The 20,386-nt window shown below is 34.7% G+C and overlaps 1 protein-coding gene across 1 annotated transcript in view; it reads right to left on the bottom strand.

The window, feature by feature from the left end:
* LOC110027820 (serine/threonine-protein phosphatase PP2A-1 catalytic subunit-like) overlaps positions 1-20,386 on the bottom strand; it is a 28,338-nt gene extending 7,952 nt beyond the window's left edge. The window contains exons 1-2 of the mRNA XM_020729416.1: positions 19,830-20,386; positions 11,885-11,999 (exon numbers count right to left, since the gene is read on the bottom strand). Coding sequence (XP_020585075.1) covers positions 11,885-11,999; positions 19,830-20,082 — 368 coding nt within the window. The 5' untranslated portion in view covers positions 20,083-20,386. The remainder of the gene's footprint in view (positions 1-11,884; positions 12,000-19,829) is intronic.

The following is a 20,386-nucleotide window of genomic DNA, read 5'->3' as shown; positions in this document are numbered from 1 at the left end:
AGAGATCTAAAAAAATAGATTAATTTAGATGCATCAAAAGCAAAGATAATAAGATCTTAGTTAAACATAAAAATATTACTATAAGAATTACTAATGAGAGTTTTAAGGAAGAAAGTATTTTGACAGAGCATAACGAACAATAGAACGAAGTATATTATTTAAAAAAAAAGGTTTAGAGTTGAATCTAAAAAGCTGTTTAAAACTTCACCTCTGATTTAAATGAGTCGCATAATGAATTTTGAATAATTATGGAGGATAATGCAATGATTTGGTTACTAAATATTTAAGAATTTAAAAGTTAAAAATAAGTCAAAGGATAGGAGAATAAGATTTTTAATAAAGATGTAAAAACAATTATGTTGTTCAAGAATATGCTAATTATATAGGATTCAAATTCGTAAGTAGTACCCTGAAACTATGAGAGAGAATAATGAAATATAGGCTTTAAAAATTACAATAATTTTGGAGAAACCATATGATTTCATGCTAGAAATATCAACTATAAAGCTCTTTTTGTATTAACTAATTAATGAAGATGCATAGAAAACAAAGAAATAATATTCATATGATTTTTGTTGATTTTAAGAAATTATATAATCGAGTGCCACAATAATTGATTTGGTCTGCTTTAAAATAGAAAAGAGTGTTGAAGATATGCTAATGTCATTAATGAAATGGATGATTGAGCACTAAATACTATTAAAAATAGTGTGGACAAAATCAAAGAATTTTTAATGTACAAATATCAATATTGAACCTTTTTACAGGTTATGAAGATACTAATAAAGGTATTCAAAGACATTTACCCTAATGTATGTTCTATTCACAAATTATATAATTTTAATTGATAAATATTCACTTAAATAATTTAAAAAAATAGTGGTAAAAATTTTTAAGAGAAAAACTTAGAATAATTACATAAATATTGAAAATATATTATTTAATTTTAGTGGTATGATGTCAACAAATATTGTTAGAAGAAAAAATTAGGTTTTAAGTTTGGATCTATTAAACAAAAGAGTTAAGATATCGATGATATAACTTCTAATGCGGAAAATGGATGGTTAAAATGGACAAATGCCTAGAGAGTTTTTTATGATAAGAGAACATCACAAATGTTTAAGATAAATTTAAAAAAAAATAATTATTATGCTTGTGATGCATGCATAATAAGTTAAGTGTTGCCGAGATGAGAATGATTAGGTGGATGAGTGGCTTTACACTTAGAGACAAAATGCGGAATGAATATATTCGTGATAGGGTTGGTGTAGCTCCTGTGACAGACAAAATTAGAGAAAGTCGTCTTAGATGGTTTGGTCATATTAAACGTCGACCATTAGATGATCCGATTAGGAGAGTAGATGTTTTAAATTCGACTTGTGTTAAGAAAGGCAGAGGTAGACCTAGGAAGACTTGGGCTTATTGTATTAAAAATGATCTTAATTTACTAGAACTAAATGAAAATATGACACTAAATAGGACGCAATGGAGAAAAAGGATTCATGTAGCCGACCCCACGTAGTGGGATTAAGGCTTTGTTGTTGTTGTTGTTGTATAAATTTAAAAAAAAAGAATTATTATGCTTGTGATGCATGCATCCAAATGTTGGGCTGAAAGAAATGTCATTGATATTTAAGTTGATTGTGATAGAAATAAGAATATTTGATCATCTAGCTTTTTTGTATTAGGATTGTTTCTCTTAATTTGTGTTCAACGAGAACATTATTTAGAGGAGAATCTGCAAATGGAGTAGACCTTGAATTAATGGACTCTAAGAGAATAATAAATGTTTTTAATGAAGAAAAAAATGATAACAAATGCAAACTCATTGGAGTAGAGCTAAGGAAACTAACTGTACAACTTTATCATCAATTGTGTTTCTTAGGTTAAAAAATTCTTTAACAAATGGAAGGAAGCATAGATTGGTTCATTGTGGGAAGAATGATAGACTATGAAACTAAGCTTTAAAATGACATTAAGTTAATACATGTGATGACTTTAGAGACCAATTTATCAATACGATTCCCATGGATTTTAAGAAGTTTTAGTGAATGCAATTTTGCACCAGAACATCTAATCCATTAACTTTTTATTTTATTTTATCTGCACATCCTTGGTATCACTTGTATTTCCCCTAGCCATAAAAGAAGCAAACCAATTTTGAAACTATAAGCTTTTATCGTTAAAAAAAAATTTAATGGCATTGTTCCTTAAATAAGCATGCTAGGAGAAGTTGATTCATGGTAAAGGCCGTGACAGATTGTAATTATAGATTGCATTAAGATAATTCTTCTAATCATAAAAAGTGAAAAAAATATCAATTATTTTGTGGAAAGACTTAGACAATAAAAAATGACTTAAAGATACTCGGTTGAGTGGGGAGCACTTGGTGGTGGGCTCCTTGTAGTGGGGATGGTGTGAAATTTGTTGGTTATAATGGGGGGAGGATGTGGAGAACGCTTAGAATGGGTTGGCAGTGATTAGGGTTGAAAGAGGAGAGCTTACTTGATGTGGTTTGAGAGGTGGCCTCGATTAGATGATTATTTATGAGCCTTGATGCGAAGGAAAGCTCAATTAAGGCTTGCAAAGGGTTTGTTGGAAAGGTAGTAAGGTGGCAGAGAGGTTGAGAAATTTATTATGCAGTTTGAAAGATCATAGATGAGAGAAAGTGGCCTAGCGTTTCATTTTAGTTGAACTCGATAGGCCTATAATGGAAGAATTGGGTTTTAATGGGGAGCAATACCTTCGGAAAAATGCTAAGAGTTGTGAAAAGATCTGGCAAGCAGGATGACCAAAAAACAAAGAGTAATGGTGAGTGACCCAATAGAGTTATCGACTTCGGCTCAAATTTTTTTATTTTGAATTCTTGAAGAGCATAGAACTTGCTTTACATATTAATTTTCAATCTGAGAAGCTGAGGGCTACTAGAAAGATTACCATAATTCACCTCTTTGGCAAATCTATGAAAATTCATTAGAAGAACTTACTGCAAGAATCACAAGTATTTCAATCCAAATTCAACTTTAGTAAAACGAACCATCTCATAGGTGTTTTATAATATGTTAAATATCACACAACATGGAAGGAGATGGTTAGTCAGTGGTTGTGACGCCAGAGCTTACTGCCCATGGTGCTGTAGCAGCTACAATACTGTGGACGTGCTACTGCAGCTGCTACAGTAACCGCGATCCCCCTTTCCTACTTAATTGATATCTTTCCCTTTCCTAATGCTTTACCAATATAATTCCTTTCCTTTACTAATTCATTCTTATTCCTCTCATTGACTGTTACGGGTGCGTTTGTTTTGGCTATGGCTGTACGAAATCGCTGTTCAGAAGCTACTGTAAAGAATATGTCGTTCAGGAGCAGTTGGTCTGTTTGAAAAATTCAGTTTTGAAAGTGTTGTCTATGGGCTAATTTCCGCAATATCCCTCATTATGTTTTTTGTAGATAGTATGGGTTTTTTCAAAATAAGTAATTCTTTCCTTTAACTGTATAACCCAACCCAGATAAGAAGAAATACTAAAATAAGCAGTTATCTCATTAAAAAACCGTGGTTTAATTTTATCATTGCAATAAAATATCATGAATACTATCTTATTTTAGAGCATTCCTCCCATGAAGGCTTTTCTTATTTGAAGAATACCACTTGATAGCTTTAAGATTGATTTTTGAGTTGTGTGATTCTGTTATGTTCCGAACGCAAATTAATCTTGTATGGAATGATCTCCTATGCTGATAAATTAAGCATACAATGTGAAAACTCTGAAGCTGAAAACTAGCAAGCCATGGAAGAGAGAGAGAGAAATATGGATCTTAATTCTATCCATCAAATCATCCACAAACCATTTTCACCACCACCTTCTTGGTTAGATCTAGCACCAACGAAGCAGGAGGGAATACCAGCAGAGTGGTAAAATCTAGCAACGAGTGTGGCGTATGAAGACAATTTAATGTCAATTTCCCCCTCCAATATTCTCGCCTCCTTCCTTAGCTCCTCCTAACTGGATTCCTGAACTCTAGACTCGAATCCATCATATCCACTTCCTCTTCCTCTTCTTATACCCCTCTTCTCCCTAGGGTTACCCTTAGCAACAGTTACAACGGTCGTAGTAGATGTGTGTGGTTCGACAACAGTCAAGAGAAGGAATCCCTAACGAGGAACAACGAAGATTTTATGGCAGTGAATTTTCGCTTTCCTCTGCTCTTCTAATCTTCTGGTAAGTACCAATTACGATGAGAGGGAGGTGCGAGAAGGACTGACCGAGAGGATGATGGGAGGGCTTCTTGTAGATGGGGCAACGACAGAAGTAAACGCTTTGTTTCGTTGGGACGCGGAACAGCTTTGGCGTCCTTATTTATATTAAACCGCTGAACCCAATTCGGGACGCAAACAGTTAAATTGATGCAATCAAATAGGTGAAATCAAGGTTTGAAAAAAAAGTTGGTTCAAAACTCTGAAACAAATGCACCATATATCTCTTTCCCATCATACTCTTTACTTATTTTATCTACTAATCTCCTCTTTATATAAGTACTGTTTTCTGAGATTCAAGGAAGAGGATGTTGGATGATTGCTAATTTCAGATACTGTGTTTGAGACGTTCTTCCCCTTTGGTGGATGTATCTGACGACGAGAATGTGCTCCGGCTATAACTCGTCTGAGGTGGTGACCATCTCCAAGAGTCCAAGTGGTGCTTCAGCTGTAGTTCTACCCTAACGAAACATTTATCTTTCCGGAACCCCCTCTCCCAAGCAATTCTTCCCACGCAGTTCAGCAGTCGACAGCTTGCTTTCCTCCCTCCGATTCACCTTCAACAGGCCGCCAACCCTTCTTTACACCTTCCCACAAGCTGTCAGCTTGTTGTTCCTCTCCAGCTCAACTTCAGCATCCTGCCAGTTGACCCCTAAGCCTTCCAACAGTCGTTTAATTGTTGTTCCCCCTTCCTTACAGTTAAACCTGATGTCCCTTCCCTTGTTTCCCTACTAATGCACTGGCCCTAGTTCCCTTTCTCTGTTGCTTCCAACAACCCCACTTGCTACCGTCACTGTTATTGGAGTCTATGTGTTGTGTCTTTATGCTTGTGTTATAACTTATTGTCGTGATTTCATGTCGCAAGGGTCTCATTTGTACCCTTTCGAATTCAATAATAATAATTATATTTTTGTGGTGGATTGGGTATTTTTTCTATGGTATCATTTGGTATCAGAGCTAGCCCAATCCTAGTCCTATCCAAGGGTTCCCCAGCATCCGCCCCCACCCAAGCCACCACCTACCAAAATTTTTCTGCTCTAAAAGCTTTGACGAATGAAGTCAAAATTCCCCAACCCCGATAAATTGACGCGAGAGCTTACTGTCCACGGGACTGTAGCAGCTACAGTCTCGCAAACACGTTACTATAGCAGCCACAGTAACTGCGGTCCCCCTTTCATATTTAATTCATTCATTTCATTTCCCGAGGCTTTCTCATTATAATTTTTTTCCTTCTCTACTTTTTTTCTATTCCTCTCCTTGCCCATTATATATCTTTTATATTCTACTCTTTACCTATTTTATCTACTAATCCCCTCTTTATAAAGTTGTGGCCTTTCGAGGTTAGAGAAGGAGGTTTTTGGATGATTGTAGATTTCATCTACTGCCTTTAAGGCGTTCTTCCCCTCCGGGCTTGTATCCGATGGCGAGAAGGCACTCCAGCTGTAACTCGTCTGAGGTGGCGGCCGTCTCCAACGGTCCGGGTGGTGCTCCGGCTGTAGCTCAACCCCAACGAGACATTTATCTTTCTGCAACCCACTCTCCCACGCAGTCCAGCAGTTGCCAGCTTGCTACCCTCCCTCCGGCTTCCCTTCAGCAGGTTGCCAGCCCTTCTCTACACCTTCCCACATGTTGCCAACTTGTTGTTCCCCTCTGGCTCACCTCCAACATCCCGCCAATCGGCCCCTACACCTTCCAACAATCGTCTACTTGCTGCTCCGCCTTCCCTACAATCAAACCAGTTTTCCCTTCCCTTGTTTCCCTACCACCGACCCTAATTCCCTCTCCTGCTACCACCAACATTCCCACCTGCTACTGTCACCCTTATTGGAGTCTGTGTCTTTATGTTTGTGTTGTTGTTTGTTGTTGTGATTTCATGTTGTAAGAGTCTCATTTGAACCCTTTTGAATTCAGCAATAATAATTTTATTTTTCCTCCAGTATCAGGTTGTAGCCAAGAAAGGTGCTGTGAAGAACATACACGAACATGACACTGACACAGTGTCCTGATTATAAACAGTATGATCTGAGACAATATGGATACTATGTTGTAAAATATATGATTTCTATTTTTTACTGAAGACATCACAACATTAAATGTAATATCATAAAAAAAATTTACAAGGAAGAAAAATATGATTAATAATAAAAAAATGTGTTATTAGTTAAACACTCATTAAATAATTTTGGTTGTCATAATCTTATCAATATCAATATTACTTTCAAAATGTAAAAAGATAAAAAATAAAAAATAAACAAAATATCATTGACATCCTCAAAATAATGAAACAAAATTTGCATTTTGATCATCACTAATTTAAGTTAATATAATCAACGATATGGTCATCATTAACAGAAGCACCCATACTATATTTAGTGACACATTCTCCTTCCTCTAATAAAATAGTTTTTTTTAAAAAATAACTCATCAAGTGAGAGATTAATATCTTCCAATTTCATCTATTCTAATTAATGTATATCCACAAATATCTCCACAACTTAATCTACCCTTAAATATAATCTAAACCCCCCTTAGGTAAAAGACAAAGATTAGCATAAACAAATATTAAATCTTCAGCGAATTAAGCAATGATTTTGTTCTACTTTAGTGAATGATAGAATAGCATGTACTCCAGATTCTTCCACTATAAAAAAAGAAACATAGTTGAGCTAATGATTTAAAAGCTAAATTTTTTCATTCTTGGGTAACTAAGTCCATAAATCATCCATCAATTCTTTAAATTCATAGTGCTTCTAAAAGTTATGGGGTTATAATCAGCACAAGAATCATAAAATCCAAAGAAGTTGACAAATGCCAATTTAACCATTGATATATCTTTAATATTTGAAAAGAAATATTTCCAAGTTTGTTTCTCATATTTAATTTATGAGAAATAACACAATCTGGAAATTCACTTAACCAAAAATGACTACAATACCTAATTAAATAATGCATCAAATATGTGAGATTACAATTTATGTAATTAAACAATCTAAGAGTAATAAAAAAATTAAATGTTTTCTGGGATTTAGAAAGTGAGCTAAGCAACAAGGGGTGTTATGTTTTTTTTCCTATCTTTATACAAAAAAATCATCTACAACTTCATAAGAAATAGAGTTCTCTAAATCGATATTTCTCTCATATCGATATATAATCTTTTTCATCTTATTGAATCACACATATCATACACAAGATAAAGGCATATTTGTTTCGACAACTATTAATGTCATATGTTGATATGTTGGCCCTGTAAAAAAATAATAATATAATCTATCTCATCCCATAATTAATCATCCAAGATTATTTTTTTCACAAAATTTGCCTTATTAAGATCATTTTTATGATATAAGCTCTGCGTGGCGCTTTATTTCCACAAAAAATTTATCCCCTATTTTATGCATTGTTTCATAATTCTAGGATTTTTTGTAATTTTCTGCATACTTCTTTATTTTTATTTTATTTTTAATATAATTCTGCTCTCTATCATGTTTATCTACTTCTTAAATATAAGAAAAAAAAAAAAAAAACTTTAGACTGGTTCCAAGGTAGATAGAATGCCTCCCAAAATGCTTGTCATAGGCTATTAAAGAACCATATAATGAACATTAAATTTGTATAGCCTTCAGCCACATTATCCACTGACGAGCTACCTTAAACAAACATCTAACTGATAAAGCTTCTATAGTCAAGACTACATTTGAGAGCATGGTTAGACCAACAAGGATAAGAAACCCAAATATTATTGCTAAACCAAATATAAAATTACAACCAAACAATTGAAATAGGAAATAGCAGCAAACACGGCACACAAGAAATTTGAAATTACAACAAACTATGACACAAACTCAACTACGGTGGATCTCAGGTAGTGGTAATCGGTGAGGGTTTGGAAGGTGATGGCAGGATGGTGGATGAGGTGGTTGGCAAGCAAAAAATAATAAGACAATGGTTTCCCGAATTCTAGACAACAAGCACACGACAGGTATTAACATGGAATGACTGTCCGGGAAAATGGCAGCAAAAGGGGATGGTTGGAAAGCAACGAAAATGAAGATGGAGGATTGAAATGGCAAAAGGAGTAATGATGGAGAACTGGGTGCCGGCAGTAAGTAGAAGGGGGAAATGTGATTCCTTGAACACGGTTACAAGTCCAAAGGGAGGAGTGCGAGGTTTGGAAGGCAGCAAAAACAAGGTGGACTGCAGAAAAACAACCAAGGAGGACATTTTTCGGTTGGCTGCAGCAGGTACTACAATGGTGGAAGCGGAGGGAAGAATGTTGAGGTAAGGAAAGTTGAGGATAGTCACCACCTCAGAACGAGATATAGTCTGAGCATCACTCGCCTTTGAATTATAGCCATATAAGAAGAAGCCAGAGAAGTCGACTGCTATCTCGACATTAAAACACACCAAAACTAGAAAAAGACTCTAGAAAAAGTAAGAATAAAAGGAAACATGCTAAAATTTAGGAAGAAATGGAAAGAAGAGCCCTTCGTTCGGCTTTTCTTGCTTGCATGAACCTGGAGCCCATCTCACTGTCACTGGATCGCGAGACCACATGACTCCTACAACTATGGAGTTCGCCTATTTGACACTCGTGTCTGTCTCCCGAAATCGGTAAAGCTTCAACATCATTCATCGAAGCTTCTATCTCCTCATAGTATAGCATCAAGTTGAACTTGTTGAAGATAACAAAATTGGTGTAATCTCATGGTAAGCCAATCTTGTAAAACTGTCATTCTAAAACACATCCTGATATAATAAGTATTTATCCTCTTTTAGCACAACCTAAGTTGAAGCTGCATATAAGTGTATATTCTTATAGTAATTCTCAAGCCGCTAAATATTTAATTTGCCTCTTCCACTCCTCGCACTTGGCAGGGTGCATCAGATAAACCAACTCTTCTAGAGGAACTAACTCGAGAATGACATTTGTGTTAAGTAGGACAAATCTCAGTAGAAACCACTCAAAGAGGTCTAGAGGTCTCTTCTTCTCTGGTAGAACTTGAATTCTATTGTAGAATTTTTTTTCCCACCAAACTCTTAATACAACTTCTAAAGTTGTGGTTTATCCCTCCTGTTTGGCCATCCGAATATGGGTACATTATTGGACTAAAGCCATCCAAAAGTAGCTCACGAGCTTTTTATTTCTGGCATATTGGACCACTTTTAGTGGTAACCACCCATAGGTTAATTGTTGGTCAGGATGCCCGGAAATTTCGTCAACAAGGGTTGTCCATTTTCAGGTATCAGCTTCTCAATTCACTATCTTCTAGAACAACCTACACTAATTCGGCTAGAGTCTCTCTTGTTGGCTCATCTGGAATCACCAACGTCTCTTCCGCATCGGCTTGAAGTTGAGGCTCATCTCTAACGTCTTCATCGTTTCCTATGTCACTATCTATTTCTTCAACAGCTCCCTGCCCAATGAAAGTGATCATTCCTCTAGTTAAGCAATTTGATTCAATATGTCTAAATTTGTGGCACTTGAAAAACTTATTGGCCGGGACGAATTTGGGAATGTTTGTTGGCTCCTCCTGTTCTCCACTCTGAACTAGTTTCTCCTCAAGTGGTTAGTTTGGATGCTCTGTTTGGTGTATTATTGTTGTTTGATTCTAGGGTTAAACTCCGCTATAAGATGTGACAGTCACCCAATAATGTTGTCTCTCTACTTTTGAATCTCGGGTCTAAACAACTTGTCTGTAAAGAACTAGTGGTAATGGTGTTGCATCTCTCGTTTCATCTTTAGACCGGGTAATAATTTTACTCTTCTTTTCTCGATCTCGAGGAATTGAGATACACTTTTCCTTAATTTGTTGGCAGCCAATTTCATCATTCAATCTAGTGGGATACCCACATACTCAAATATACGTTACACTGTCCAAAACCATTCAATGAACTCGTTCGGATCCATGTGATCATCAAAATATGGCAAATCCACATTTACTTCAAAATAGTGGCTCCTCCAATATTTCATACCATATCTTCGGGATAGTGGTTCCTTCATCACTGGAATTGAATGGAGTTGTGTGACCCCTATGGATGGTCTACTCTCAAAGGCGGAAAACCTCTATTGTAATTGAAAGATTTCATACAGTAAAGTTTTCAAAGAAAAATTTAGAATATCTCTTTGCGGATTTTGCATAAACAACATTATATCATTTCCTCACGATGATCTCTAACAATTGTTTCTCTGGTGGTGCGACCAGGGTTTTAGGTTTGAGAGGTGAAAGAGAGTGCACGGGATAAATTTAGGATGGGAAAGAAAAAAATTTGAGGGTTGATTTGAAAAATAGGCAAAGGGATGTGGGGAGATTGAGTTAGGAAGTGAGAGATTTCGGTAACTCTAGAATAAGACTAAGATTAAGCTAGTCTGATACAAAATGATATCGGAGTCAAACCAACAACGATAAGAAACCCAAATATTATTGTTGAACCAAATAAAAAATTATAACCAGACAACTAAAATAGGAAATAACAAATAAAACACACAAGAAATCAGAAATTAAAACAAATGACAACACAAACTTAATTAGGGTGGATCTCGGGGTGGTGGTTATCTGTGAGAGTTTCGAAGGTAGCGATATGGTGGACGAGGTGGATGGCAAGCAGAAAACTACAAGACAACAGTTTTCTTAATTCCGAATAGCAAGTACACAGCAGGTATCAACATGGAATGGCTGTCTAGGATGATGAAGACAAAAGGGAAGGTTTGGAAAGCAGAGACAATGAAGATGGAGGGCTGGAACGGCGATAGCAGAGAGGACAAAGAGCTGTTTAGGGTTGTTGGAAGCAAGGAAAAGGTGGAAATGTGAATTTTGGAAGGCGGTTACAAGTCAAAAGGTGGGGCAAGGTGAACTGCAGATATACAACCAAGGAGGGCTGTTTCAAAGCCGCAACAGCAGGTGCGGCGACGGCTGAGGGAAGGATGTGTAGGACAGGAAAGTCGAGGATTGTCACTACCTCGAAACGAGATACAATAACCGGAGCAACACTCTCACTTGGATACAAAAAAACATACCAAAACTGAGAATACAAACCCTAATAAAATACATATATAGGAAATGATTATAAAAGAAGCAAGGATAAAAGAAAACATGCTAAAATTTAGAAAGAAATAGAAAGAGGGGGCCTTCCGTTTGGCTCTGCTTGCTCGTGAGAATCGAATGCCCGCCTCACAGTCATGGCATCGCGAGACCCTGCGACTTCCCCATCCGCCTATTTGACACCCACGTCAATATTACTATGTTATATGATAGTTACTTGCCAGCCTTATGAAACTATAAATAGATAAGGTAAACTTTAGGACAAGTATCTGAAAAAAAAAGAAGCATATGTGTAAAAAGTATATTTTATACAGTTCAAAAAAATAATTGTAGCTGGAGAAAGAAATGAGCAACTCATGCAACAAATGTAATCTACAAACTGTTGAGCAAGACTGAATAATCAAAGTATAACTAATGCAATGATCTCAATTGAAATAAACAGGTTAAAGCTCTCATTTCAGGCAAGTTGCTGCATGCAAAATAAAAATAAAAATGGTTTTTGCTAAGTAATATTAATAAATCTCAGTTTAGTTTATAAAAAGGCCCGTTTAGAGATCAAACTAAATGAACAAAAAAGAAAACATCTTACACTTGAGTTATTTGCCGGCTCTCATGGTTTCCTCTGAGAATTGTGATTCTATCTCTATAGCGGACTTTCAAGGCCACCAGTAGCGTTACAGTCTCCACTGAGTAATAACCACGGTCTGCATTTATATCAGTGAGCCACTATTATTGAACAGAAGTGCAAAACAAATTGACACTTGATAAAAAATATGAAGAATTCTATGCACAGCTGAAAATATTATGCCCCTCACCAAGTATTTTTGTAATATAAATAATGTTTCAAAGATAAATATACCGCATACACAAGCAAGAAAGAGAGAGAGAGAGAGAGAGTGCCCGGGAGTAAAAAGATTTGAGAATAGATATAGACACATGAAGCTAATGAAGGATGCTGAGCGTAAGGTTATATTTAACATGACTTACGAAGATCTCAATGTTCTATGATGGCAGTATATTTAGCAGATGAAGAAGATTGCAGTGAAGCATGGTAAAGCAATGATACTCGGCCATAGAGAGTAGTAAATCGAGGCTTTTAAAGTACTCTTCATCATCATTGTTCATGGTTATTTGCAAGAAAGAAGAAAGCACAACTCTAACTCCATGAAGGACAATATATAAATTAATAACTCTTTTCTTTAAGAGAAGAGGATTTGTACATAAAGAAAATATAGAAAATAATAAATTATTTTTCAGAATAAGGAGATTTATGCATGCAAGGCTCTCAAATACAATTGCATAACTCTCAAATACATTATGGCGCTAAATAAAAAAAACTAAGAAAACAAATGCACCACAATATATACAATTGTACTACTTTTTTGTATAATTCCAACGCCTTAAAAAATTTTCATTGTCCAAACAATTCCTAACCAAAGTTTCATACATTCTCAATGGAGAAGGTCAGCAACCACCATAGCCCCAGACCGACGCATTATTTGTTGGGGTCGACATTGAAAGATACATAATGAGAAAAGAGGGATGGAAAGGTGGTAAGTAACCACGCCACCAACTCCAACCCAATCGAGTAGTTTGAATTAATCAAATGAAACTGAGAAATAGGTTTGATGTCATGTTTGGCAATTCAGTTTTTGGTATGAATATTTGCAAATTAACTTTTACCTTCCACATGATTTTGTATCTAATATAATTAACCAAATTAAAAATACTAATAATTATTCATTTATAATTTATTAGTCAATCAATTGATACGGAATACAAGTCCAAAATCCATAACCAGATATGAAGTCCAATCCAAAATTAAATTTTAGATTTAGAACCTAGTCCGAAATCAAAAGCAGGGATTCTAAATAGAGGAAGTATCCAAAATAAAATTGGACAATGGATCCAATCCAATTCAATGCACAACCAAATTTCATTAGAAATTCACTTATAAAAAAAACAAAATGAAATAGCATTTGGTTGGTTTGATTTTAATTATTGAAGGAACTCCCATTTGCTTGGTTTGTCAATAAAAAAGAATAAAACAAAGCATTTGGCTATCACAATAAACTAGGAAAACCACATCACTAAACCAAGTCATAACCAGTAGGGTCGGGAGATAAAGAGGGGATGTTGTTGATAAGCGCTCTGTTAGTAATTAGTAGCCACCGCCAGAACCAACATAACCCATCAACCTTTGTTGATTAGGATTGGGCTAGATAGCAAAGAGATTGAGGAAAGCTTAGAGCTATCAACTGTCCCCAATCTAAACCAACATTTTTTTTGTTGTTAGGCTTTTAAGAGAAACAATAAGTACTTACGAGGGGTATTTTTAACAGTTTGCTATCAAATAACAATTTCAACCAAAGAGCTTCAAAAAATTTTCTATACTCTAAAGACCTAAACAAAAAAAATTTAAAAATTGTAAGCAGTAAAACATCATCTTGGCCTAAGAGTCTAGATGCAATTCATCCAAACCAATCCATTGAACTCTGCTTTGCGTTAAAAAGAGTATATTGAGTCATTACAAAAGTAAAACTATAAGGCATCCTAGCTCATAGAACAACAATCATCAAAGGATAATAAATATTTGTAATTAGTTTCATAAACTAATGCTTAATTTGGTAATTCTTTTAATCTTCTTTTCTTTTTAAAAACACGCCACAACTTTGATTTGTACATTAATGTGTATTTGACATGTGCTATACTCATTATGGCTGACAAAAAGCTCTAGGAGCAGCATTTTCCATTTATATAGTAGTGGTGGTGACTTCATGCTTAGCAACCAAACATGACAAATAAAAAATGCTAAACCAAGTCCGAGACACATAAAACAAAAATTAAATGTTGACATCTTGTTAAGAAAAATTCTCCTCCTCTCGATCCCCTCTTTATAAATATTAACATGGTTTATGCAAAAATTTCCTTGCTCAAGAAATTGATCAAATTGTGATGGCTCAACATCATAATCTAACTATTTATTTAATTGATTGTAATAAATTATATTTCATACATTTCTAAGATTTCACAATAAACTTGCAAGGATAAATATCCACCAGAATGGGTGCATTAATATCTAATAAAAAAGGCATGGTCGTCATCTCCTATATCTTAACACCAAAAATTATAGTCATTTAAGATCTTGTAATCCACTATGCATTGCATTTAAACAGCCCGCATAAACATTTTCACTATCACTATGCCCCATATTCCTTTGAATTCATCTAGCCGAGCAAACTTGTACAAAAATGCCAGTACCGAGTAGGACACTATAAAGAAGCAAGATACTTTCATGATACTATCAACTTACTGCTTGAAGGTTAAAGCGTACAACTAGCATTAATTTCAAAAAGCAACGCTAAGAAAAGTTTGGGGTTTTTCATTTTTTCCCATCTAGCATGTACTCTATCTAGCACAAGCAACTCTATAAAATTTACTTTATTTAAAACAGATACATATCCAATTCCACGAGATAGATTTATTGCATTTAAGAATATAGACAGAACCGGCTAATCCAGAAAGGAACAGGAAAAAAAAAAGAGGAAGATTTACTTATAAACCACACAATTTTTATATATTTACATATCTAATACCTAAATTTCAATTTTACCATATATAAATATGCTGCCCTATCTATGCATAGTTTTTTGAGTCGTAATGTGGCAATTCTGTTCTGGTATTCGTGTTATTGAGATGTTATTGGGGTATTATTGTAGCATTATTGCAATATTATTGCAGTGTTATTAGGTTGTTGTTGATGTGTTATTGTGGTATTATTTAAGTGGTATTTTGAATTGGTGTTTTTGCATGCATTTTTTATGGTAATTTGATTATGTAGAGGTGTTAATTTGATGTTAGTATAGCAGTATCTCAGTTGCATAACATGATCATTTTGGAGGCAACATGGTGTTATTTTGTTGTTGATTCGATGTTATTGTGGTGATATGTATGTTGTATCCTGAATATATTTTGGTGTAATAAAGGTGTTAATTTGTCCGGACATATTTGGTGTTACCATGTATATGTTTTGTTGTTATTTTGTTATGAACATATCTGTGTTGTATCCTGAGCATGTATTTTGATGTTATTAGGTTTCTAATTTGTCTACACATTTTGGCGTTATACTGGATATATTTTGGTGTTATTGTGAACAATATCTTCGTGTTATTCTAGACATATCTTTATATTATTCTAGATATATTTTGGTGTTATTCTGGATATATTTTGGTGCTATTGTAAAAATATTTTGGTGCTATTGTAGAAATATTTTGGTGTTATTATGAACACTTTTGACGTTAACAAAATGTCTTTCTTGCATCATCTTCTTTTGTAGGTTTTTGAACCCAAGGATGTTCAATTGTTGGTGTCGACCATCTACAGTGAGATATGTTCTTGATAATGGTCAACCTATCTGAGAAAACTGTGAACACCTTGAAAGTTTTGAAAGTGCTTCAATTTTTTGATCTATCTCAATTTTTCAATTTCCTAACACTACACGTCCTAAAATGTTGGGATGTTCAGCAGTGTATTCAGGATGGGCGAGAAAGAATTAAGATTAGACTTTGACCAATTTGCCCTACTGATAGGCATACCCAACAGAAGAGAACCAAAACACTGGAATAAAACCCCCACTTGTGATGTAACTGCGAGACAGATAAAGAAAAACTTAGTGAAAGTTTTATCAGGAGAGTGCTCTATGTCATTTGATGAATTGTTTTTAAAGTTTCTGTTAACAAATTTATTTCTTCTTTCGAGCAACTTTAATGTGCCCAAATGACTTTACACTTTTGCCGAGAATGTACATTTTTTTTCCTTCTTTTAATTGGTTTGTTGTTGTTTGTGAGTTTTTTATTAACTAAGTGAATGTCGTCGTCACAAAATTAAGGTTGAATCAGTTATTGTGCGATATCAATAGATTTATTTTTCTACTCACGGTTAGTATGATGTTTACATCATTTTAAATTTCTTTTTTTAGTCAAAGCAGAGTATGATTTCTCTTTTTAAGTCAAACCAAATTATGATTTAACTTTTACAGAGCTCCGATTTTATGAGCATACATCTATTGTTACTTCTGCTGCACCTGAGCCTAGGCCTCGCATGTTGAGGTGGCCAACAAATGTGAGTTGGGACTCATACCTGATACATCAAACTTTTAAGAAGCTCAACCCTGTGCGGAGTTTTATCTCATTAAATAATTTTATTCTTTTTTGGAAAATTCAGTTTACGTGTGATTGTAATTATGACACGTTGTAGTTTTAAGATACCCTTTTGGATTTGAAAGACGAAGAACACCACATGCTCACTCCTGCAGTTGTAGGACAACCTAGTCCAATTAAAACGCCTAGTTATATCATCCATGAAACTCATTTCATACCACAATCACCAATTTCATGTGATGTGAACCCTCTCATTTCAAGTGACATCACTTCGCAGCCAACGTGCATAGGGGTCAATAAAGGATTTGAAGAAATTATTCAATTACTTAGAAATCTAGAAAAAATTCTTTGTGAATTTTAAGAATCAATAAACATTAAAGTATTCAATTTACAAAATAAAGTTACATACTTGAAGAGTGAAGTTAATAAATTGGAAAATATAATAATGGCATTGGACGGGAATTCAATGAAGAAAGAAAAATACAATCCTCACTTGGTTGTATAATTCGAAGGGTTAAGGCTAGACAAAAAAAAAGGAAGAGAAAATTAAGTTTCTCGTACCCTACATTTGAGTTGCAGAGAAGGAAAACTAAATCTGTAGATGTTCAAACAATAAAAGATGTTGTGAAACAACATGCAATAAAGGATGTTGTGGATACTTTATTCGTTGGGAGTGAGAGGTTACTTGTAGATATTGAACGAACAGAACAAACAATAAAAGATGAAATCGATGTTCAAAAATCAACTCAACAATAAACAATAAAAAATGTTGTGGAACAACACTAAAAGATGAAATCGATGTTCAAAAATCAACTCAACAATAAACAATAAAAAATGTTGTGGAACAACACACAATAAAGGATGTCGTAGATACTCCAGTCGTTAAGGGTGACAGTTTACTTTTAGATATTGAACAAGTAAAACAAACAATAAAAGATGCAGAATCTCTAACTCCAGTGCGCATTACAATCGCGTATGAGGAGAGAGATCTCCAAGACAATAGGACAGAGATTATTTAGGCAAATGATTATGTGACAAAGATATTTTATGAAAAAATAACTCTTGATATTGTGTACCACAACTTTTAAGTTGACATTAAAGATTATTTTTTGGTTATGTTGCCTTGTCCAGCTCAGTCAGCGTCGATTTTACCAGTAGAACAGAAATACCTCTTGAAATGCAACAAGTAATTGATCGATATTGCAGCAGATGGAATGATCAGTATGTAAATGTTCATATTTCTCTGTTATGCAAAACTTTTTTATTTGAATATAATAAAAACTATGTGTTAACGCTACATAAGTGATATTAAGATTGGTGTTGGATATGTGGTAGTTAGTTGTGCTGGCCTTGAAAACAACCTGTTAAATGAATGGTTTGATAATGAACACGTCAATGTTTTTTCTCTAATAATAGATAAAAGAGATTAAATCGTCGACATTATACATACCATTTCTATATGTATCACCACTACATTGGATAATTATTCAAGTTCAACAATATCTTATAAATTTAATGTAGCATTTATTTGTATACTCATCCCAAGATGACATTTATGTCAATTTATGCAACATATAAAGATACACACTGATCAATCTTCATAGAACACATCAAAAAAGAAAATGTCAAAAATTTAGAAATTATATTAATTTCTGTTGTTGATAAACAACCCTGGATGTTGTTGGTGGCGCATCTAAAGGTAAAAATGTTGAGATTATACGACTCTTTACCCAACATGATGCACAGTATTGTAAGCATATTCAACAGAAGCTTAGTGATTTGTTATTCAGTTCATATTTTTTGGTATTGTATGACGCATTTTAATTCAACCTCAAACTTTATAAATCAATCTATTGGTAAGAGATGATGACAAATCATTTTGAAGTAATCCATCAAAATATTCCGTTGTTATGACTAAAGACTCCCCAACACAGACTAACAGTGTCGACTGCGACATGTTTGTTTGCAAATATATGAAAAAATTAGTGAGAACCAAGAGAGTTGATTGGAATGACAAATTGGGCTAGCATACAGAAATGACAAAATTTAGAGTTGAATTCACATATGAACTTTGTTTGTGAGCTTTGTCAAATGCATAACTGACTAACTTTAAACAGATTAGCTAATACTCTATTGGTTTTAACCTTATTTTATTAATGAATACCAAAATTTATAAGTGTGGGGTTTGCCTATGGTCTTTATTGATGCTTTTCTGAACTTCAAAGTCAATTTCTTTTATTTCTTAAAATCGCCACAATATTACTTCAATAACACCACAATAAGAATCTAATAACACCCCAAGAACACCACAATAAAACTGTAACAACACTATAAATACATCACAATAACACATCAATAATGCTACAATAACACCACAATAAAACTCAAATAATACCATAATAATATATCAATAACAACTTCATAACACCGCAATAATAATGCAATAACATCATAATAACATCACGATGCAATTACAAAAACACCTCAATAACACAACAATAAAATCATAATAACACCACAATAACATTCCAATAACACAAATCGAATAGTACCACAGAGCCACCACAATACTACTTAAGTAACACCACAAAACACCTCAATAACACCTGAATAATACTACAATAATACTACAATAGCATCATAATAACACCGTAATAATATCAGTCTAATACTATCACAGAACTGTCATAATATCACTCAAATAACACCTCAGTCACATTAAAAAAGTCACAATACCACCCAAAAATAACACAATAATACCACAATAACACCTAAAAAATACCACAATAATATCATAATAACATCATAATAACACCACAAAATCATCGCAATAACACTTCAATAACGTCACAATAATACCACAATAATACTATAAATTGATGTCGACATTTCAAATGCAGCCAAACTCAACTCCATTTCAAACTTTTCGTCACTATTCTCAGATTCTATCACCTACATTTCATAACTTTTTTTTCAGATTTCATCACCTCCATTTAAAACTTATCATCATTTTTTTTTCAGATTTCATTATCAATGTTTTTCGTCCGACAAGAAAGATGGACTAAGAAAATCGCTCTGTGAAATCCTACCCGATAGTATTAGTAGAAAATGAAAATTAATTCGGCGCAAAGAGTTTTGTTTTTAAAGCAATGGATTAGATTGAGTCGGGTCATGCATTAAAATATAAAATTTTTCATTTTTTATTCAATGGGTCCGCCGCGCGAAATCCCATTGGAGTCTGGATGCATAGTTACGTCCGGATTCTGGATACAATATTTTCTAATATCCACATTTATATAGAACACAAGCAACCCCATAGAAGCGACGACAAAACCAAACAATTTGAAACAAAGCAAGCTAATCTCCCGCACTAACCCACGTAGTCTCCCATAAAGAGATAATTGGTATCCGGAGCTTCACCGCCGATCTTGAACAGTTCCATCAAATCATAAAACTGGCCGTGTATATCCCCGCAGACGGTTACAGGGCACTTCACCGGCTGCACGTTCCATTCCTCCATGAGGACCGCTCTCGCCTTCTCGCAGAGAGCCTTCACCTCTGCTTCCGTTAGAAACTTGCATTGCCTCAGCTGCTCGATCTGACGGTCCAGATCAGCATACGAGGGCATCTTTAGTCACTCCTCTCTCTTGACGGCCAGATCATCGATGGCAATCGATCCTGCAATCGTTTGATCGCCCCCGCAGCCGACCTTATACGAATCAGAGCATATTGGGGATTTGGGGTCTAGGGTTAGGTTTGCGAGAGAGGAGAGGAGGAGGAGGAGGAGGAGTAGGAATGGCTTGATCCTTATCCCCCTGCGCTCGGAGCTCACCACTTAGCCGTCGGGGCGATCATTTCAAGTCTGCGGCGGAGAATTAGGATGCATACAGAAGAATTTTACATTGATATCATCTAGAGAAATTGATTTTATA

Source organism: Phalaenopsis equestris, unplaced genomic scaffold, assembly GCF_001263595.1.
Source record: "Phalaenopsis equestris unplaced genomic scaffold, ASM126359v1 Scaffold000450, whole genome shotgun sequence".
Taxonomy (NCBI): Eukaryota; Viridiplantae; Streptophyta; class Magnoliopsida; order Asparagales; family Orchidaceae; genus Phalaenopsis; species Phalaenopsis equestris.
Note: the sequence above shows the minus strand (reverse complement) of the source record. Positions and strands in the feature narration are given on the sequence as shown.